Below are 22,955 nucleotides of genomic sequence, written 5' to 3' on the forward strand. Positions count from 1 at the left end.
TTAATTTCATTTTTTCATCGAGTCAACAATTAACCAATCGTCGATGCTTTCAATGGCAATCAGTTGTAAGTTGCAACTTTTCTGACATCTCCAATTTAAAGGATTTCCACTACTTTATCCCCACAATCTCGCCTTTTCCGGGTGACTGTGTGTATGCATGAGTGTGTGTGCGCTGCACACATTTAATTATAGAATAATCTTTGATTTAACATGAAAATTGCATAAGGGGGTGGGACTCGTTGCTGGGGCTCTCTCAATGGCGTGCTGGCCGCGTTGCAAATTAATAAATTGCCGCCATATGCTAATTAAACACTCTTTTTGCCGAGTAATTTCGCTCATCCCACACGTGTCGCGATACAAAAAGTAATCACATAGATATGTGGTATGTGGTATAGTATGTACTATACAATATAAACTTATATTCGAATAAATATTCATATATTTATACACATATGTATGTACTACATACATATGTATGCAAACACCGCGATGGCAATACTTTTTGTTTTTTCCATGCATAATGCAAACCCATTCATGCGGTGCGGATTAAAGTGGCAACTCATTAATTTGGAATTCCACAGTAATTATATGGCCAAACAGTGGCCACCAATCCGTCTAATTCCGACATAGACTTCTCATTCTTTTGGTCTTCCATCTAGGGTTTAAAACAATGAATATTTCTGGCATAAGCGAAAACGTCTGTTGTTTATGATACTTCTTTAATAATATTTAGTAAAGCCTTTGGACAATCAGGTTTGTTTTATTGTTAGTCCTTTGGCAAGATAAATTCGGTTGAGCCAAGAAAGTGATCTAAAAAACATAAATTCTTTCACGCAGGTGCAACGGTTTGGCTGTTGGCTCTTGGCCATTTGTCCTCTGACAACCTCGAAATGTTGCTCAACATTTCGGAGTACTCAACATGTTGCTGGCCTATTGCGCATGTCCAGAACTCTCACAACACATCAGGGCAACATGTTGCTGGACACTCTCATTTCGGCGGAATTTCATTCGAGGCGCCGTCCCTTGTTTTGATTTGCGTCGCTTGTTTATGTTTTGCCCATCCTGACAGGTGGTTGTCCCATGTGCGTGTGTGTGTGTGCGGCGTGCATGTGTTAGTGAGTGCCGCAATATTTATGCATGGCAATTGCTCAATGTCGCGCATTGTCTGGCCCTCAAACCCCAATAAATCTAACCTCAGTTGCTAGTTTTACACAGTAAATGAACGCATTGTCGTAAAATATTTATGAAACTAAAAATATCATACCCTGTTTGCGAACTAATTAAAATAAAAAAAAGATAACAAAAACATTTGTTATAAACATACAAATATTTCATATAGTAAGCAAGTAGCATTCCAAATATTTGGCCATTTCCGCACATTTCACAGTGTAGATTCCATTCCCCAGTGGCTGTCGTTCAGCCAGCTTAATCCCATCGCGAGTCCGCTCTAGCTGGCATTCTTGCATTCCCGTCAAGCGTCAATTTATCATTCCTGGCTGGCATTTATATGTTTGAGCTGGTTTTCGAGCCGTTACCTTAGCCCTCTTATAATTGTTTCTCTGTTTCCGTTCGGATCTCGAAATAAACGCGGCATATTCAATTCGCGAAAAACATCGCAGGATGTCCGGGAGATTGGGTACCTTTGTACCTCCCATGGGGAAAATGTTGTATCTTTCACATTGTTTAGCAGGGTCCTATTAGTCTTTTTTCCCCATTCCCCATTTTTCGCACCAACTTTGCACATTCTCCACCTGTCGCTGTCACTTTCAACGGGGCTATTGCATTGGCCGAGTGCCAGTTGGCCAAGTTCGTTGTGCCCGATTCGGAGGACCAAATCGGATCGGATCGGATCGGTGGAACTCTAGCGACTGGCGACTGGCCGTCTGCCATATGGAAGAGAGCACTATGCGAGTCCTGCGGCGATGCTGCATAATTCGCCCCATACAGTTACGTATAAGCCGCTTAAGGACAGTGGAGCCTTTTCGTCTTCAACTCCTGAAATCCTCGAAATCACCCCACCTCATCACCCACCCGTGCGATGCGGCAGTGTTACTACATAAATCACTTTTCCATTCGCTATCCCACGCTTTTGCATAGATGCCAGAAGTACAGTTGTGCTTGCCCCAAAATGTTGTAAAATATATTTGTAAGTGGAGGGGTTTCAACAGATGCGTTTAAGCTCATAAGTGCTGATTTGCAGACGTGAAACGTACAGTAACTTATACAGTCCATATAATTTGTATTTAATTTATTGGGTTAAAAATTTTATTGTAATTGTAAATATCTGTACTTAAAAAAGGTTTATTCAAACAGTTTTTCGGTTGTTTTGGATTAAGACTTGGGGGCTTCTTTCGTTCAATTGCTTTCACTGAAATGGGAGCCTTTTGTCTACAGTTTTTTTCCGCCATCCGCCATCCGCCATCCTCTATCCCAAATCCTTTATCCTTCAGTCGAGTTCTAGTCCCAGACCTAGACCTGGGGTCCAAAACAAAGCTAAATCGCACACAAAGCCAATTGGCCGGCTTCTAACTCATTCTTTCTATTTTCCCCGCCGGTTGTTGGCTAAAAGATGTTAGCTAAAAGGGAACAAAACGAAGCCACGCACTTGTAGTTACAAAGCGGATACTCATTTAAGTTGATTCACCGCACCAACAACTGCACAAAGGACGCGAGGACGCGACGTCAGCCAATGACACTTTATGACAATTGCACTTGGCGGCTGCTCCTGATGAAGGGGGACCCTGAGAAATACTGGGGGATATATGTATGTATATGTATCCCGGACGGAGGTCCTGCAAAACAGGGTCGGCTTTCTCTTAGGCCAGCCGAACAACCGAACAAAGCAGACAACGAGGACACAACAAGAACAAACAAGTGAAAATCATTCAGGGAAAACAGCCGTCTGCCAACTCCATCTTGAAAGAAAATCCGCGTACGCTGGGGAGCGCAGAAAACTCTACGCAAAATAAAACAAATAAGAAAGTCATTCTATTGGTGTTTGGACTAGACGATACCTAGTGCCTAGAACAAAGAGTTACTACTAAATACTACAGTTATATACAGTGAAACATATTAGCAAATATATCGTGTATGATTTTGTTACAAACTTAAAACTGTCATGATACCGATTTGTGTTTATTATATTTTACTCTAGCAACCAATAACTCAAATTGCACAGATCCCTTCGATGCACTCCTGAGCTCCACAAATACTAGGTGAAAGCACAAAAACAAAACGGAACCGTAAACAAAATGCCGGAAAAGGCAAAAAACATGGCGACAAAGACGACGGCGACTAAGGCGATGACTATGACTCCAAACCACGTGCTCCATATGCTGAACATGAGGCGAATGCGAATGCGATTGCGAAGTGGATCTGGGCATACATATATGTATATATATGGCCAAGAAAGGGGGGCACGGGTGGTGGAAATGCGGAGATGTGGAGATGAGAACGGCCCGACGTCGCCGTGATAATGACTTTTTGTCTCTGCTCGAATGTCACTTGATGTTTGTGGGCCCTTCGCTTCCTGACTACACTCGGAAAATGGTTGCATCCAAAGATTAATATAAATATATACATATACATATACATATTTATAACGTTAAATCAAGCTGTAACAACATACGAGTTACATACTCGTTTAGCTGCAAACCAAGGTTCTTTAATGGAAATTTCAATTTATTCGAGCACGCATTTGCATCAGCATTTCTATGGTTGCAGTGTTTAATGCTCTTTGTTGCTTTTCTGGCTGCTCCCTTTGTTATAGCAGTTTTCGTTTTTATGCCTCGAAGTCATTTAAGTTCAACCCGCCACAGCCGCCTTCTGATTAATTGGCCATAAGGAAGTAACGCTGCGGCAAGGATGCAAAATGCAAAAAGCAAGGATCGTAGCAGGCTGAAAATGCATAAAGTTGGCGTTGCCTTTTACTGTCACAGGTAGCTGGGACTTTGGTTCCCACACCTAGCTCATAACGACTGAGGCCGGCCGCCGAGTCGGTCACAAAATTTTTCTACACTTTTACATTTGGTTTCCCAAAAAGAAAAAAGAAAAAAAATATCAACAATTTTACTAACATGCCCGTCACCTACAGGACGCGCACACTGCCGCAACAGCGGAATCTGGTCCCCAATCTTTTGAGGTCCATACTACATGTCTTGGAGGAGGCGCACCGGCCCATGAGTGAAACAGAGCTGAACTCCGTCCTGGGAATACAGTACCGACGCAACGATCCGGAGTTCTATCGCCAAGTGCAAATTAATCTGCGCGATGGCGTCGAATACGGCATTCTAAAGCGCCAGCGTAACCACTTTTCGCTGCGATCCAGACGACTGGGTGAACTGATGTCTACTCTTGGATCCTCGCCAAACCGATGAACTTTGGGAAACCGCCATACCTACCTACCTACATACCTATACAAATAAGGCAGATAATACCCCGAAAAAGAACGTACACCATACGAATCGCCACACCTCTTTGATTACACCCGACGAAAGTACACTTAATGCCGGTGTTTTGATTATTTGACCGGAAAGTTAACAAATTATCATGTCGCATTTGTCTTAATGTGCAGGTGCACAATTAATTTACATTTGGCAACGAATTTTTACGCCCGATTGGCCCTCAGATGGCAGACGCGTTTTGTGGAAAATATTTGTGGTTATCTAAATGAAATGCGTGGCATCGCAATCCAACCACAGAGCGTTGAAGAGGGATTGATATTTGCATTGCACCGCCAAATATGCAATTAAATTATAAATTAAGCGGTGAAAATCAAACATTCTAAGGAGTGATGGTAATGTGAAATTTTCGAGGAGAAAATATATGGATGTGCTTATTTTGTTGCCAACGTTTCTCCATCTCGTTTCTCCCCTTTTCCCGGTTTATTTTTGGTCCCCAATGCAAAATGGCCTTGTGAACTTTGAATTATGAATATTTATGGGTGGAAAATGCGTATGTACCTTTTCAATTGGCTAGCAATTGCTGATAGTTAAAACGAATTGGATTTTTATCTAAGTTGCTGTTTTAAAGCCTATCCATCTAGGGAGATTTGTTAAAGCAATCAATTAAATCTTTTTTTAATGATTATCTCTATTGAAATAGTTGATTACGCGGGCTGCTTCTTGATGAAGTAATGGCTGTCCGTTATAATTTTATCCGCTCGTTTAAGTGCAATAGAAAGCGGAAATGCTCGTCAGCTATAAATTTCCTTAGCTCTAAAAACCAAGCATGTTAAAAAAAATACAAAAAAAATAACAAGAGCAAAACCGCAGATAGAGTAGCATCCTGAAACGGTACATAAATTATGCATTAAAGACCATTGCGTTGATGATTTATGCAGGAGCCCAGAAACCAGTGGCAATAAAATAAAAAATATAAGAAAAGCTGGTCCGCAATTAATAAACACCGACAATGGTGACCATGGCGAACATGAGGAAAAACAACGAGCTGACTTACAGTTGCAACTTGAAGCTGTTGCAAGTTGCAAGTAGCAAGTTCAAGGGGCAGTGGCCATTGCTGGCTGAACGGAGTTCAAGAGCTTCAGACTTGGACTTGGAACCTTTAACCTGGGACTCACAAGCCAGGAAAAGGAGCCAACACCCGACACTTGTAAATTTCTTATGAGCACCAATGCAAAAAAATAGCGTGGCATAAGGGGATTCCCTTTAAAGGTATTTTTAAGCATATCGCAAGAAAAATAATACGGCTTACTATTTATTTAAAACTTTCAATAAAGTAAAAAAAGTTCCATTCGATATCCGCAACTATCAAACTGTGCGATTATATAAAACAGATCCAAACAATGCTAAAGTAAACCTACTCCCTCTGTTAGGGTATAGAAAGGGGCGACCACAAACATATGAATGAACAAGAGTTGCCAGGCTGTTGCAAGTTGGCTAAGTGCTTTTGTTGTTGCTGCTGGCAGGCACGCACAATTAAATCAAATTACCTCGAGTGCACTTGGCGCTTTTTCACAGTCAGTGTTGGAGTCCCAGGATTTGGCTCGGAATCTGGCTGGGCATCGGGTTCTGGTCCCAGCAATTAAGCTTGTGTCGAGTGTCAGACTTTGTTTGGGTCTTGTTCACTCTTTTCCCGAACCCCTCCATGTGAACTTCCTCCAAAAGGATGGCAGTGTGTGAATCGTTTCCGGATTCGGTCACTGAACTTGCGAGGTCATTTCCCAATAAAAACTAATCCAGTTGATATTTTGCACAAGTGTTTTGTTGCTTATAGGTAACAAAGTTAACCGCTCTGCACGGGGGAGTTTTGCGGATTATTCGATTAGGCGCCCGCATATGTCCCGAAAATCAAATTGAAATTGCATCGGTTTGGCGCGGGGTTTAATTGAAATCGCAGTTCAACTGGGTGGACAATGCCGCAGCGGAAACAGAAGCGGCAAGAAAAAAAGGGAAAAAGTGCGAAAAAAAAACAGGAACTCGATTCGGAGCACACGCCCGGGAATCGAGTTGACATATTCATATGGGGGACGACCTTACCGCTCCCCCGAAAGGACAAAAGGCGAACAATATGTGACGCTGATGACAGAGTGACAGGGCAAAGGAAAAGAACAGCAGCAGCAGCAGAATGAGCAGGACCACGGGATGGGTGGAAGGAAGCAGCGATGAAAGAAGCATTACGGCAGCTGAATATGCTTCCCTGAATCCCCGGGGATACCACTACGACACCAGGGGGTGAGGAATTGGAAGGACAGGACCCGGACACGGACACTCACTTGGAGTTCAGGACTCAGAACACAGGACTACGGTGCACACGAAGAAAAATTCAACCTTTAGGTTACAGTGATTAACAAAAATAGAATATTTGAAATAAATTAAATTTTTTAATATAAAAATTTTAATTTAGAAAAATTCCATAAACCAACCAAAATAAATTAAAATAATTTTTGGTCAAATTTTCGAATTTTTTTTAAATGATAACATCATCAAAAATAGCAAAAAATGCGAAAAAAAAATTTTTTTTTTGAAACCACATTACGAACTCAACGAGGTATGACATTCCATATTTGGACCACTATTGCGAATGCTGTGATCAAAATACTTATAATTTTTACGCAAAAAACAGAAAATCGATTTTCCCCAAAATTTCAATATAAACGATTGGTATTTTCGGTATAACTTGGCTGAATATGGTCAGAAAGCGAAAATAATTACAGTTTTTTACTCCTAATTACCAATACTAACCAAACAAATCATTGAAATAATCCTTGAAGTTGTTAGAAAGGTTCATGGATCGCTTCAATTTTTCCCTGTGTACCATCCTAATGCCAGCATGCGGCTATAAAAACCTCAAAATGTGAAAACCGAAATTAAATTTACATTAAAAAGGAACGAATAGCCAACGGGGCAGCAGCAACATGTGAGGGTGCATCGCAGGGGGTGTGTGGATGTGTGGCCATTGTAATTTTATTAGGTGAGAAATGTGCGAGGGCGGGTGTCGTGGTGTCAGGGCATTACTGCAAGGCAAATAAATAAGCAAAATATGGTCAGGCGCCACTGGCTCGCTGCGTATGCGTTTCCGTTTTCCTTTTCCGGTTCTCCACTCTATTTCACCCACTCCACTTCACTCCACGCCATTCCATTCCACTCCGTTCCGTTCCATTTCAACTCGATTCAGTCCACCCTGGGGCGCCACATTAAATTAGTTCTGACACGTAAATGCGTTTAGCGCAGAGTTTTTGTGTGTGCGCCTGTTGGATGTCTGCCCTTGTTTCTGTCTTGACTTGGGCCACATCTATTACGTCCGCTCCCCAAAAAGAGGTAGGCATTCCTGGCATTTTGAAGCATAATTTCAGGCTGTCACTCCGCGCTCCAGTGAAATATGCGAATAAATTACACAAACACCAGGCAGCGACCGACGAATGCACACAATTTATGGCCCAACACAAACCAAAGTATGTGCAATTAACCTGAAATTAAATGATTGTTATTATTACCGATTGTATAGGTATTTAACTGTGTGGGGCTGTGGGGTTAATTCGCTAATTGGGTGGTCAATCCGCAGGAAGCAAGTGGTGCTGGTTTCATTTTCGGTGGTATAATTCTATTCCGAGATCTTAAGAATTCTACCTTATTGCTTTGTTTGATTAGTTATTACAGCTGGCTGTTTCTTTTTGTATTTTTGGGTTTTGTTGTTCTTTTTTTTAAATGTTGCCTTTTTTGTATTATCTTTTCTAATTGCACTGTATTATTTTCTCTATATTCTTTTTCTTGATTTTTCTCTAAGCTTAAGCTATTTTTATACTGCCCCATTTCGATTAATTCCATGCAGTGTAGAGCCTGTAGTAACGCAATGGCTTTGAGCACGATTGCATGGCTGAAATGCAACAATCTGAGGGAGCATTGTTCTTTCTGCAGATGCGTTGGGTCCGAGTACTCTATGGGCTCCACAAACCATACATACCTTTAGAGTGCAACCAGGAGCTGCATCATCGGCTAATCTGCCCTGCGTGTGCGTGGCTTCCAGTTCAGTTTCAGCATTCCGTTGACACGCAACATTATGGTGAGCTCAGTCCAGCTCAAGTGCCGGAGGATCAAGCTGGCTGTGAACTATTTAACATTTAAACTCAACTCCGTTCGCACACATGCCTCTGCGCTTGGTTCACGCTTCTATTCATGCAATGTTATGACAAATGACACTCAGCTCATCCTGGGAGCCGCTATGAAACTTGGTGAATTGAAGCTCTTCTCTTACACAGCGAAAAAATCAGTTAATTTATTATAAAAACTGCTGGGGAAATAAATAAAAAAGATCAGTAGTCTCCGAGTGGGACTCCATAAATCAGTCGAATATATAGAGCAAACGGCAAAAAGCTAATAAACCGAAAAAACTATCCTTATTACTTTTCTGCAGATTTATGCAAATCCAAGTCTAAGCACCTTTTTTTATTTACGTACCCTCATTGAAAGAAATTCTATATTTTCAAACGTGGTTTTCAGCCAAAATGCATTTTGGTCTAATTGTTTACCCAAACTATCGTCTTTTCCCTCACTGCACGGTTACAACAGGACAAAAGGACAATGGACACCGGGATTCCTGAGCCAGCGTTGGGAAGAAATATTTATGAATCACACGAGCTCAGTAAATCATCTCCCTGCTGGGCACGTTAAGTTCCTGGCTCTCTGTATTGCTGTCATCTGTCTGCTCCTCCAGTCGGAAAAAGAGTCAACAGGTTCGGTTCGGTGGCAATGGCGTTGAAGCAACAAACTTTGGACAGGACCCTGGCATATCGAAGTGCTGATCCCTGACTGGCGGCAACAAAATACAATTATGACAGGGCCCAGAGTTGCAGCATGCAAATAAGTTGATGACCATATACACAGACAAAGCTGGCAAGGATGGTTTGAGGTTGACGTCAGAGGAGGCTCCTCGATGCTCCAGTTCCACTTTCATTCCGGTCGAGGGCAGCTGCGTCGCAGAGTCGTTGACTTTCCTCTTCTCTCTACTCGAGAGAATTGCCCATTTGACTATTTTCTAGCTAAATTGTAGATATTTTTCGAGTTGTCCACTCCAAAATCTGTCAAATATTGGTCCTTTTCATTTAATGGGCCCACTTACAATCACAAAATGTACACGCTAAAATTGAATGCATATCGGTTTCCAGTCTTTTGCGATCTTTAGTTGCCAGCACAGAGCCGCTTCTCTTGGAGAAGGAGGCAGTTGAGGGCTCAAAGGAGCAGTGCGTCGCCATGCTGATTACCAGGCCGTGCCCCCGGGCCACTCTGTCCACTGTTTACCCATTTCATCAACAACAACAGTAAGGCAAAGGCAAAAGCAACAACCAAAGCAACATCACAGCATCACATTCATGCCCCAATGCAACCACCCACTCGTCCCCACCCGTCGCTTGCTTGGCGCCACTTTGTCGCGACGCTTTTTATAATTGAAGCAAATTGTTAGTTGAGTTGGCATTCACTCGTCGCCCTCCTTCTCCTCCTTGCCACCCTGCGCCCACAGCTTTTCATCCTTGCCGTGGCTGCTGTTGTTATTGTCCTTGCATACAGGGAGACGGCATTCTCTATCTGCCATCCACCATCACTCACCATCAACCATCTTCATCCTCCTTGTTGGCCTCGCATTGTCGCATTCCAATTACAAAACAATCATGATGAGCTCTAGATACTCGCCACTCTGCACACAATAGCTAGTTAACTATACAGATCGGAACAACCGTCGACCGCCTAAATGGCTGCCTGACTGACTGAGGGATGGATGGACGACTGACTTAATTAATAAACACAAAGTTGAAAGCAGAAATTTAATGGCCATTGAACGATTTCAGTGAGCAGCAGCAGGCCAATCAAATACAAAATGCGAGAGTAAAATTAAATGTAAATATTTGATTTATAACTGTTTAAGTCTTAGGTAAGCAGTCCACGCGAATTCTTCAACTGGATGTACCAATTAGAGGAAACCATTTGTTTCCCTTCCCCCCCAACATAAAAGTTTGATGAATAACTAAAATTTTATTTACCCGAATAGCTAGCAATAATAAAGCGCTGAACCAGAAAAACTTGATTGTTTAAACGCTAAAAGGGAACATCAGGCAACGAAATATCCTCTGGAGGCAGGATATCGACTAAACCGTCCCCATTGGACTTGTATACAATATATATACATTTGTCACCGTGACTTATTTTTCTAGCCGTCGATCGCGGATCGAAGATTACGTGTCTTTAAGCACAGGCCACGCATCGAGGATCACACGGATCGCTGTTTCGCAGACATAGGTCACGTATAGTAAAACCAATTTGCAGGGTTGGTCGGCGGCACAGGACTCGGGGCTCTGGGTTGTGCAACTCACAGGACTACATGCTCACAGCCGCGAGTGCTGTGCAAGCTTAATTATAAAATGTATAAAGCCGAAGAATACGAAATGCGATGGTGAAGATGCGGGATGCGACATGCGGCGTGTACATGCCAGGCTGTAAACGTAGTTGAAACATGCAGGTGCTGTAACAAGACTGGCATGCAGATTGGGTTTCCATACACTAACGCTTGCGCCAGGATAATGGCTCCTTCTCTAGCTCCTTAGTCCGAATGGCAGCCTCGTGGTTGCGCCGCCAGATCTCAGCTTGTTCCACTTCAGAGACCAGGGAATAGCGATTGCCCTCCTTTTTCAAATAACCATTGTTAACGGCGGCATGCAGCGTATGCGGTACATGGCGCTTCAGTTCCACCGCCGGTCGCTGGAGTCTCTGGGCTAGGGAGTTTATGATCTCCGGATAGCTTACCGATCGCGAGAGTTCCCTCACCAGTGTGATGACAGCGTTGAACAGGTCCGGAAGCGGTTGTTTGCGCCAGCAGGCATTTTGCTTAGTGCCGAGCCGCTGCAGTGGCTGAAAACCTTGGGCCGACAACTCGTGGCTCAGCAGATGCGGTGTCGGCAGTAGAGGCTGTGAAATGGCCGATAGCAACTGTTGCGATACCGCCGGAAGTAGTGGTAGCGAAACCACTGGAAGTAGTGGCTGCGAAAACACCGGCGAAGCCAACGAGCCAATGCCCAACAAAGATGGCTTGAATACAGCAGCCTCGGCATTGAGGCGAAAGTCCCCAGTGCCCTGCGAGGTTGCACTGGGACTCGGTTTGGGCAAGAGTTGTCCGTCATAAAGGGTCTCTACTTTAGCAGGCATCGTGTAAACAGTGGCATTGGCATTTAGCTTAGAGTTGGCTGCCTTCAACAACATAGATGCAGACGGCTCCAGTTTCTGGAAAACGTCTTCGTTATCCTCCTTGTCTTTAACCACTTTAACCTCCTCCTTCTCTTTAAGCACCCTTTCGTTATCCTTCTCCCCCTTGTCCATCTCCGTTGATGAAGACTCGGAAACCGTTGGGAAATCCGCCTCATTCATATTGCTCTCTATTTGAGGACTGCTCAATTCATTACAACTCTTGACATTCGGTGAATCGACATTATCCTGGGCAGGGTCATGGGCGTAGTGGACTTGGCTTTGGGTCCGCTTTGGGTCACCAAGTCCAATCCCAGATCCATGTCCTTGCCCCTGATCGCTGCACGTGCTGGTACTGCTGGTGCTGCTGGTACTAGTGGTACTACTGGTACTACTGGTACTACTGGTACTACTGGTACTACTGGTACTACTGGTACTACTGGTACTACTGGTACTACTGGTACTATTGGTAATACTGCCCTTCAGATTCATGTCCAAATTTACTCCCAGATCCAGATCCACATCAAGACCCAGACCCATTTGCATTCGGTGGCTGAGGTACTGCATCTTATTGCCGAGACCCAAATTCAAATTCAGGCCCGAGGAGATATTAAGCTGATGGTGTAGATGTTGGTGTAGCTGACTCAATTGATTCAATTGATTTAACTGATGGAACTGATTCAAGTGACTCAACTGATTGAGCTGGTTCAGCTGGTGATTCAGATGGCGGTGATGCTGATGGTGATGCTGTGGCTCACCAAGTGCTCCAGCCAATTTTTGGCCCAGAATCATGCTGTGCCGTGCAGCCAATACTTGCTGGGGCAAATCGCCGAGCGTTAATTGCAAATTCTCCATTGCTCGTCGTCTGCCACGATAGATATTCCCAAAGGCGTGAATTACTGGACAGTGCTTACTGATGCGGCTCGGGGACTGATGATAATTCTCGGGGTTATTATTTTGATATTTTTTTTAGCGGCTTTGTTGGGCTTTTCAGTGGTTATCTTTTTACAGTCTGGAGGAAAACCGGAAAACGGGCAGTCTATACACTTGGGACCAATAACCCAACAGGAGAACACGGTACAGATACGTTAATTTACAACAGTTTTTAGTATGCTGCCGAAAGATAAATTTTGCCGATCAAATGAAGGGTGTATGTGTTATGTATATCTATAGAAGGCTCTAAGTCAAGTAACGTACACGCAAAAATCTCTGCCTACTTGCTAATTACTTTTTTTTTTTTTTAATATATTTTATATAAATTTAAAGTTCTCTGTTTCCAAAAAGTGAAAGAAAATCGCTTTATGCGGTGGAAAACGCGGACTAGACATGTGCAGTACATAAATAATGAAATAAACGGAAAACCTCAAGCAACATAACAATTTTGGGGCTCCAGTTTTTCGCTTGGGCCGCTTTCGACCCAAAAAGGACGACTTTTCCGCAGGCCAAAACAAGCCGAATCCGTTTATCCAACAGAGCAACATGTAAAACAATATGCCACCGAGGACCCAAAAGTTATGCCATAAACAAATGAACAAGGAAAGCCCCCCAGGCTTGTTTAGTCTTTGTGATGAGGTGCGAAAATCACAAGAATTGGATTTCCTTCTTGAATTATAGGCAATCTTGCTCAAGGGTTGCTCTTCTGTATTTTGGGACTCTGGCAATTGGATTGCACCAATTTGGTGTGTTTTTGGGGGTTCTGAGAGAGCTCAGTGGGGATAATCCGGCATTAGTGAGCGACCCTCAATGAATAACCAGTTAGCATCGTTGGGTGTTAATGTGCCACGTCACTTCTTCATTATTTCTCTCGACTACTCCGCAGTGTTGGGTAATTTCACAATTTTCAAATTACGCACCACAAAATCTAATTTAGCTGAGTAAAGCCAGTTGACTGAGTCCAGAGGACACAGCATTCTGCACACACACACACACACACATGTGTGTGTACACACATACACTCGCACACACAAGTTACTAAATGAGTTGCATAAGAGATGGGGGAGTTGGGAGTTCTGGAGAAAGAGTTGGTGGTGCTGCATCATTGTAATGTGCTCGCCTCACGCTCGTTTTCCCCGTTCAACGGGCGTGAAAACAACGTAGTCGGGGCTAGGAACCTAGGTACCTAGGACCTCTCGAAGCTCCGAGCTCGGAGCTCCCAAAGACCAAACAAGTATTATCACACATGAAAACGGAGGTAGTGCGACAGAGACGTAATGCCAAGGACATAAGCGTGACTAAACCCCAAGAGCAGTGACTTCCACCTCCCTCGGGTACGTGGAATTAATGGGGATGGCATCGAGGACCATGGCCAGATTCTGTTTGGACCCTTTTAATGCTAGTTGGTGTCGCAACAATCATTGGACTCAAATAGTGGCCCACACACAATCGCTTATTCAGTCGAGAACTAATAGCTCCGCATATTCGTCTAGGGATGGTAAAACAATGATGCATGCTGAAAGAATAGATAGATTTGAAAAAGACAAAAAAAATTATCACAAAATGTCACATACAACATTGTTAGGTAATAATATATATTTCATTTATTAGTGTTTGTTTATTTTCACTTATAATTTTCACATCACTAATCGAACCAAACTGAGGCATACATATGTATGTACTGCACACACATTGGTATATACCATCAGGGGGGGAAGGTAAATGATTTGCGCCCGAAGCTGACACCACATCAAACACAAAGGACGCGATTGAGGTCGCCCGTCTTAGTCAACGTATCCTTGTTGATATGACCGCAAGCTTAAGGCTCTCAAATGCCAGCATCACACCTCAGAGGGGTTTGGTCAAGCCTTGGTCATGGGGCATCGGGCATTCTGCCTTCGAGTTGCATTTCAATTAGCCCGTTTAGCTGCTGGCCTCAATGCAGCTGGCACACAAGTCGTCTGAGATTCAGGGATTGCCTTCGCCACACGTCGATCAGCTGGAAGGAGTGGACTTAACGGACCGCACTGGCCATCAGGCCATCCTGCAGTCGTTTGCTGACTTAGCTTACCGGCCACAGGATCTGCTAAACTAATTGGCGATTACTTGCAGGATTTATTACCAACAGCAAGTTGATTCGCTCGTTACAGTGTTCTTCAAAGTCGCAAATGCATTTACCTCAAATACAAATTCATCTGGCTTAGCAAGCCGCCTGCACATTCCATTAAGTTGGTATTATTTAATTTTAGTTAATTTTAATAAAAGTTTACATTTGAAATTTCTTTTATCAATTAGTTTGCTCTTGCGGCTCAGCATTTACCCTCTTCAACGCCTGAGCGCTTTTGGGTGTAAGTTCTTCATCCCGATCCTGCCCGTCATCCATGGCAGCACTAGTTCCACTCGAGATCCTCTCCTGCACCCGATTATGTTCCGGGGCGGCGGTGATTGAGGAACTGGGCTCATTATGGTGTCGATGTTCGTCCGGGTCCAGGCGACTTGGAACTATCGAGTAACGATAGTTCTTCACTCGCAGATAGCCGTAGATTAGGGCGTCGTGAAGGCTTACCGTGATCTGGCGCTTCAGCTCCTCGTCGCTGCGATCCAGCCGATCGGCGACAGCCTCCATGATCTCCGGTTCGGTCAGCGGATGGTCGGCATCGGCGATCACCTGAAGGATGTTGCTGAACAAATTCGGAATGAGTTTACGACGCGGTGCTCGATTGTAGCTGCTGTGCAACATCCTGGGATCTGTGGGCTCTGGGCGGAAAGAGTTCCGGCCTAAATATAAAACTACAAATGTGTGTTAATGTGACACATAAAGCAACGACTTCTAAATCGCCTGAAGTTTTCTTACCATTTATGATGACAGAAAATATTTTGTTTCCTCCACTTCTAATATTTATTACAGAGACAACTCTTCAAAACGAGTTTAAATGGCAAAAACGTTCTACAATAAGTATACTCTGCCTTAAACTGTAACTATTCGAATTAATTTATTCAGATAGTTGTTTAAGTAGCAAACCCTGATACTTGTTTCCTTTTTAAATAAAGCAACCAATAAATTCTTCAATTCTACATTACCATAATTGAACAGTGAGTAGAGTTTCAAAAACACTACAGACTAGTTGCTCTAGGAATCCGTAATAAGCATAGGCATCAAGTATCTTTAAGTAGCAACCACCGACTTTGGTGTTCAGACAGTAAGTTAGTCAGAGGTCGGAGGGCAGGACAAGATTGTTGGCAGGGGGCAGACAGGCAGACTGTCTGAATATCGATTTACAGTTAAAGTTGCTACTGCCGCTGCGGATGTGGATGGGGGGCAGTGTGGATGCGGATGCTGCGAAAAAGTGTATGTATGGGTAATCAAGTACAAAAGCGGGGGACTCAAAGTAGAGCCGATGACGCCATAGACACAAAGAAGGAACTGCGTCAGGCGCTTCAAATTTGCATGGCATTCGAAGGGGGGAGGTCCACCGCATCATTGTTAGTGTAATTTGTTGTTACTGTTTTTGTGTCTGGCACGTGTCGCTTGGAATTTAAGATAGCAGCATTTTTAGTGCAATGGATGGTTGGATATGGATTGGATGGTTGGGCATGGCATAACACAATAACCGCAACCCGATTAAAATCTCCGCGATTGCAAATCGCATTTATCTGGCCGCGAGGGGTGGCTAATGAGTTTACCATCCGCAAAACCGCTGTTGCTCTATGTATCTCAAAGTGCGTTGCATTCTTAATTACACCATCAGATGCTGCGAAAACTGACAGCAGCAGGTACGAGGTACACAGCGAAAAATTGGAATCAAATTTGCCTCAAAAAATAAATGCATCTTCTAACTTAATGCATGAATGTAACTTCCTTTTGGTTTTATAATTTATGAAATATTTCCTTCGGCCGCATATAATTTGATACGAGTGCCAACTGATAATATATATATGTATATAAATATATTCCCAGTGCATCTGTACATGGCTGACTTGTACTGGAACCCAATCAAGATCTCCATATTCCCCTTAGCAGCTGTCAAGCTTGATTAGCAACTTTGAGCAGTTGGAACGAAGCTAACTTTTGTTTCACATCCATTTCGGTTTCATATTATTTTCCACCCATTGAAACTCCGACTCCAAAGCTAAAACTAAACTCAAAGCTGGAGCTGCAGCTGAGTGTTAATTATGACTGACAGCGTTGGCAAGCGCTACACATTTCAGCACTTGGACACCACTGAACTACCCAACCACCCAGCCACCCAACTATCCGACCGCCCACGTCCAGTGGCTGCAAGTTTGACTAATCCGGCGCCAGTGATTAGGCCGGGCTCCAAATGCGACTAGTAACAATTAAAGCCAGCCAGTTGTGGCTGGAAAAGTTTATCCCCCTAAAAATCGCATCATATTACACGGAAACAAAGTACACACTTCGTTAGTACTTAAATCGGAAGGATAAAAATTGAAATCTGGAAAAAAGACAATTTAAGCTTAATATTAGTGCAGTGTTAATAAGTTGGAAATGTTGGGTACAATATTCAGTTAAGACAGTTGGCTGAATAACTTTATCACACATTTTCCGAGTGCTCTTTTCTCACTCATGCAATTAACTGAAACTTTTATACTCCATTTGGTGGGGGAGAGGAGTGATGCAAGAATTATGACTACGAATCAGGCGAGTAGCGCATGGAACACATGGAAAATAATTTATTTTACGATTAGCGGGACAACGATATAGCCTTCGCCCCTTTTCCTCCTGGCCAGCGATGCGAATAAGTGACTGGGCGTCATTTACCCGCCGGTCGGTGAGTAAGTGCCATGTGCTATGTACTACTATATGGGAACTGGACATTGTCCATTGGACAAGCGGCGTCGCTGGCGTCAGCAATTCCATTAAACGCCATCACCAGCGGAAGTTTTGCCATTCAAAAGCGACGGGTAATAAAGTGTACAGTGAGTTATCGATGTGAGGGCGAAAGTTGGAAGTGATTCTACCCAAAAATGATAACATCAATGTTGTCCCATCTTACCCCTTAGCATAACTATATTTTCTATTCATTCAAAACTTAGTAAAATTAGTCCAAATTTTTTTTGTAATTTCCATTTTAAAGCGCATTATTTTTGATAGCTTCTATCCAAATTAAGAATCGTTTTTACTAGCTATTTGCCACTTTCTAAGACGATTAGGGCTTACGAGCACACATAATTTTCTCACAAAATGTTTTTTGCGAAGTTAAATAAAAGCGTGATGTAATTGGGTAAATATTTGCAAATACAGGCGAATCATAAACATGACGCATACTATTCGCCATCCGCCAAGTTTTCGCCGGTGAAAACGATCCCAAAGTTGGCTCCTAAAGCTCGTCCCGAATTGCCCTTCTTTAGTAGGTAGTTAAGTTAATTTTCAGTGTGGAAACATTATCGCACGTTTAGGTGAAAGTGCGGGTAGAAGAAGTGAAAGTGAGACAAGGACAGAGCAGAGGCACATTCAAATAATAATAATAACAATCTTCGAGGGGGCATCTTAATGGGAACGCTAAGCGGAAAACTTTTTATGATTTTTATTAGTTTCGTCTCGCGATGGGATGCCAAACAAATGGCCAGTCCCCCTGTCGTAATACATATTGGCATCCGGGGATTGTATTGGATTGGATTGAGTGGGGATCGGGGATTTGGCATGGGGCATTCGGGTTTCGCCGTGTCCTCTTGCTGGTCGAGATTTATCAACGCCACACGCGATGGTCAAGTGGCTGGATTGCTGCTGGCTGCACGTCGATTTCGATATGGATATATGGACGGTCAGCTGTCGATGGAGGAGAGGAACAGCGAGTTCGAGTCCAGCTCCACCCTCGAGGCGTTGCTAATCTAATTTGCAGTTATTGGCGAGCCAGATTAGCACTCACGCACTCAAGGCGGGCTCACATGTGTGTGTAATGCGTATCGCGTGTGCTTAGATTCCATACCGAATTGCCTATAATTTGACGCAAAATACACTGGGAAAAACTCGCTGCTTGATTGTTACATTCTTACGTTTATGCACAAGTATTCAAAATTGAATAGGAGCTCAATCGAAGCTCACATTCAAATTCTATATATCAATTCCATTTGTTTTATATTTACCCATTGTAACACTAGCTGTGAGTTTGCAAACTGTTGCGTTATTGCGCCAAGTGTGGCAGAAACAAAGTGAAGCAGAAGGACATATTACCATCTCAGGACTGGGGACCCCGAGCTCAAAGGACTCTGCCACAGCCTGGCACCAACACACACACACACACACACACACGCACACACACACACACACACACACACATCACACACACACACACAAACACACACACACATCACACACACATTTTTCGAAGCTGTGCAAGTGCAAAACATAATGAAAATGATGTCAGTTTGATAAGATTTCGCCGTAGGGCGTGTGCGGCAGGGTGGTGCTATATTCGTGTACCGCTGCCATTGCCATTGTTGTTGTGCCAGTGTGAGTGCTCGCCTGTTATGAGAAAAGTTTCGCCGCTTAAAGATGTTTCGATGCGAAACTTTGGCACCGCATGCTCCAGCACAGCACAGCCCATCCCATCCAGCCCAAATGTGTTGTTTGCATGCACATTGAATGTATCACATTTGTTTTTCGGGGCATTTCAGCGGCGAAAAAATGCCATTGAAGCAGTTTGTATGGCAGTTGGTAATAAGAAAATTGGACAATAAACGAATTTTGCTAGTCGTGTGAAGCAGTTTGATAGAGTTTCTGCTGGATATATTTCATTCGTATTGTTGGCATCGAATTTTGGTTATTAATCAGTATACAAGATACGTAATAACCAATAGTGAAATCCAAAAAACATAATAATGCAATTGCCAACTTACCGAGCCTTCTGTTTAATCATAATGACTGAGAGCTTAGTAAGTGCATTTAAGCATATTTACTCAGCTATTTTTGCTTATCCAATGTCTACTATCCATACCGTTTATTTTGATAATATCTGTCTGGCCGACACCCGAAACACAGTGGTTAATAGCCTGAGTAGGAGCCCTCACAGCTCACACATCGGCTACTTGGCAAGTCCTGCAGCAAACACACTCAAAGCACATGCAATCATCCGGGCCCTTAGTTGCTGCTGCTGCGTGCATCATGTTGCATGTTGCTGGTGTGCCATTTTGCCATTGTTGCTCCTGTTAGGTGGACCCATTGTCAGGCTGGCAGCTCCGCTGACAACGCCTATCAAATTAAGCAAAACAAAATTACATTAGGGCGCACAAAATTGCAAGCGGTGCACAAAAGCACTACCCAAACGCCCATCGCCCATCGCCCACCACCCGGCGACGTGCGGGGGCGTGGCACGTCAGCGCCACCAAAATTATTCATTGCACAATGCGGTCCAGACAATTTATGCTAATCAACATCAATCGATTTGCATGCCCTGCCCGGCCGTTTAGTTTGGTCCTCCTTCGTCCTGGATAAACGTCGAGCGCCCTAACCCTCATCTATTCCCCCCATTCCTCCATTCCCGCCATCATGCTGTTTATTGGGCGGTTCCGATGGCTGCGGTTCAATAGATGCCTCCGGCTGCTACAGTGGGTCCTCTACATATCGCACATGGGCAGCCAAAGTGGACAATCACTGCATGTGGCTGATTGCATACAGCGTGTAACAATGGGCGTAGTCGTGGGCGGGTGGAGGTGGGTGGTGGGAGGTGGACAGTGAACGGGAGCGATGTTTAAGTGGGCAGACACACTGTTGCTATCTTCGCATGGATAGGGGTTGCGAATAGGGTTTAGTGCTTGATGTTGCCTGCGACAGCAATAATTTCATAATGTTTATAAAAAGGGAATAAACAGAAGGCCAGACGTAAGGAGACTGGGCGAAATGGCCTCGTGGTTTAGCTCGATTGATTCCACTTCGTTGATCCTATTGTCCAGTTTTTGTTCAATAAAAGTGTTCATACAAATATAAGTGGAATTATTAGGTATAAAAACTAGTCGAAAAATTGATGTTTTTTTCTTACAACAGAATTCTTTAGAAATTGTGGATTTCCTGGAATTAATAAACATATATTATGAACCATTGTTGCTAAATTATTTAATTCTGAATTATTTTAGGCCTACCTATGTATGTATATGCTCAAATTCATGGTGTTAGCAAAGTGTTCGCTCATCTCGCTTATCAACCAGCTGGCCACGCCCATCCGCCCATTTTAAATGGCATGTTGTGAAACTTAACCCTAACCACCCCACTAGTGCAGTAATCAACCCACTCCAGCACCACCCGCCCACAATCCAACAACGCCCACCGCGATGTCCGGTCGTCCTGCGTCCTTCCATTTGGTCCTTCCAACGCAGTTTATAGTCGACGCTTAGGCACACATGTTGTCATCATTGCCATCGCCATGGCCATCATCATCAACATGGTCGTGGGATGTGGTGCAGTGGACGCTCCTGGGTGGTCCAGGTTGGTGCGGGGTGATGCGGGGTACTGCATGGGATGGGGGTACTGGGTGGTCATAGTTGACCCCCAGTCGAGCATGCTCATGAATTTTGGCTGTATGGCAAATGAAGTCGAGCCCCAGCTGGAACCACGAGAAGCGAGAAAAAAGCGACTGCAAATTTACTCAATTTTACCCCGTCGCCATGTGTGTGTGTGTGTGTGTGTGTGTGGGTGGATACGGTTTGAAAAATTTTGTAAATTTGGTTTGCCAAATTGTGTGTGTATGTGTGTGGTTGTGTGCGGGCAATTTTGTAATTGTTAGGCATTTGTCATGGCTGCAAAAAATGGGCCACAATCAAAGCCATGGGACGAAAGGGAGAGTATGCAATCACAGAACTGATTTTATATTCATACTCGACTTTATACGAAATTTAAATGAAAGTATTTTCTAATTTTAAGATAAGATCTCTTGTTGGAGTTCCAAAGTTTCGCAGCGCGAATTCTGCAGCAACCCTTGGTCCCCGATCAAGGGCCCAGAAAAAAGGATAACAAAAGGCAATGATACTTTGGTGGTGCAGTGCTTTGCAGTGGCGCAATTAGTTAAATCATGGTATGCTTTGTTATTTGCCACAAGCAAAACGCACTGAGCCACTGACAGGCAAATTGTGTTCATGGCTTCAGAGGAACGGACGGATGGAGCTTCCTGCAAGGACAGAAAGTTTCGGCAATGAACTTCCCCGGCTCTACGGCTTAACACATCCGGACGGAGAAGGAGCCCAGGTGTGGTTCGTGCAGAGAGGAAAAGATTTTTTGTAAAATTTATTTTATACATATTTATATACATAATGTCATTGAGTACTTAAGCATAGCTAGTGGGGCAGCTTTATTTAAAATGTTTTATTCTCTGTAAATAAGGGGGAGGTAGTTAGTTGCGCACGATTGATGGATATCATATGAGAATTAATTTTTTTCGTGTGTAGATTTTGCAGACCAACGATGCCAGTGTGCATGCATAAGCTTTTACAAAGCCTGTGCGGTGCATTGTCCTTGCTTAATTGTCTGCAAGGACAACGGGAGCAGCAGGGAGCGCAGAAAGAGCGCCGGAGTTCGAAGAAGTGGACTTGGAGTTGGAGCCAGGTTGACAACAAGAAGTGCCGTCCTGTGGCTTCCCCAGCACAGCAGTTGCATAATTCTCGCCGCATCCCGTCTTGCCACGCCTTTCCCCACCTGAGCCACCTGATCCACCTGCGAATAACTCGTGTCCCCTTTTGGCGTATACACATGCTCGCATGTCCTGACATCTACCGGCATCTCCTGGAGTATCCTGGAGTATCCTGGCATCTACATCTACATCTACAGCAGTTGCAACTTCATTTGTGCTCGGCCAACTTGGCAAAACTTTCGAGTGTAAATAATTGTCGGGCACTCGATGTTTTTGCAAAGAGCTCTTGGCCGGGAAAGAAACTCAACCGCAAAAATTTGCTGCTGGGTTGGTTTAGTTGCTCGGCATTTATGGTTATTTATATGCTCTATGGGGATTTGCTGTGATCCCGCATCCATCCTTTTAGAATTGGAGCCATTTGCTGCAGCTCCAATTAGTTGTTGTTGAGGATAAGTGTTATCCTTCGCAATGAGTGGGCATTGTTCGTCCTGACGACATCCGGCGATTAATCAGACCACTGACAGCTGAATTTGTCCATCAGAAGAGGCGTTATTCTCTCACTAGTCGCCAGTCGAAACCAAACAACTTTTTTCATTCACAATAATGTATACCATATTTTATTTAATTTTGCCCACCATCCTATGTGATTTCTGATTGGAGCCGCCTGATCGAATACCGAAAATAGTTTAGCCATAGACAAAGTTTTCCACCACGCATCAGGATGCTTTTCCGGTCATCAATCATTGTGGGTGTGGGG

At 43.7% G+C, this 22,955-nt stretch overlaps 3 protein-coding genes across 4 annotated transcripts; 1 reads left to right on the top strand and 2 right to left on the bottom strand.

Moving 5' to 3' along the window:
- The first annotated feature begins 3,967 nt into the window (after nucleotides 1-3,967).
- LOC120456935 lies at nucleotides 3,968-4,849 on the top strand. Its single transcript, XM_039644075.2, has one exon. It carries the CDS (start codon nucleotides 4,077-4,079, stop codon nucleotides 4,374-4,376), a length of 300 nt encoding a protein of 99 aa, XP_039500009.1. The 5' UTR covers nucleotides 3,968-4,076; the 3' UTR covers nucleotides 4,377-4,849.
- Nucleotides 4,850-10,464: 5,615 nt separating this feature from the next.
- On the bottom strand, nucleotides 10,465-12,874 carry LOC120456941 (putative GPI-anchored protein pfl2). The gene has a single exon (XM_039644081.1). The coding sequence runs from the start codon at nucleotides 12,540-12,542 to the stop codon at nucleotides 11,010-11,012; it is 1,533 nt and encodes a 510-aa protein (XP_039500015.1). The 5' UTR covers nucleotides 12,543-12,874; the 3' UTR covers nucleotides 10,465-11,009.
- A 1,970-nt stretch (nucleotides 12,875-14,844) lies between these two features.
- On the bottom strand, nucleotides 14,845-15,460 carry LOC120455902. Of its 2 annotated transcripts, XM_039642405.2 has the most exons (2): nucleotides 15,187-15,460; nucleotides 14,845-15,122 (listed from the first exon to the last, which is right to left on the bottom strand). In XM_039642405.2, the coding sequence occupies exons 1-2, from the start codon at nucleotides 15,358-15,360 to the stop codon at nucleotides 14,946-14,948; spliced, it is 351 nt and encodes a 116-aa protein (XP_039498339.1). In that variant the 5' UTR covers nucleotides 15,361-15,460; the 3' UTR covers nucleotides 14,845-14,945. The 2 variants fall into 2 exon arrangements, with proteins under 2 accessions (XP_039498339.1, XP_039498338.1); XM_039642404.1 differs by having other exon boundaries at nucleotides 14,845-15,455.
- Between the last annotated feature and the right edge of the window lie 7,495 nt (nucleotides 15,461-22,955).

Source organism: Drosophila santomea, chromosome X (assembly GCF_016746245.2).
Source record: "Drosophila santomea strain STO CAGO 1482 chromosome X, Prin_Dsan_1.1, whole genome shotgun sequence".
Classification (NCBI taxonomy): Eukaryota; Metazoa; Arthropoda; class Insecta; order Diptera; family Drosophilidae; genus Drosophila; species Drosophila santomea.

What these genes read in the sequence shown, in the direction of transcription:
- LOC120456935 (XM_039644075.2), top strand. Translation starts at nt 4,077, where the DNA reads ATGCCCGTCACCTACAGGACGCGCACACTGCCGCAACAGCGGAATCTG.
- LOC120456941 (XM_039644081.1), bottom strand. Translation starts at nt 12,542, where the DNA reads ATGGAGAATTTGCAATTAACGCTCGGCGATTTGCCCCAGCAAGTATTG.
- LOC120455902 (XM_039642404.1), bottom strand. Translation starts at nt 15,360, where the DNA reads ATGTTGCACAGCAGCTACAATCGAGCACCGCGTCGTAAACTCATTCCG.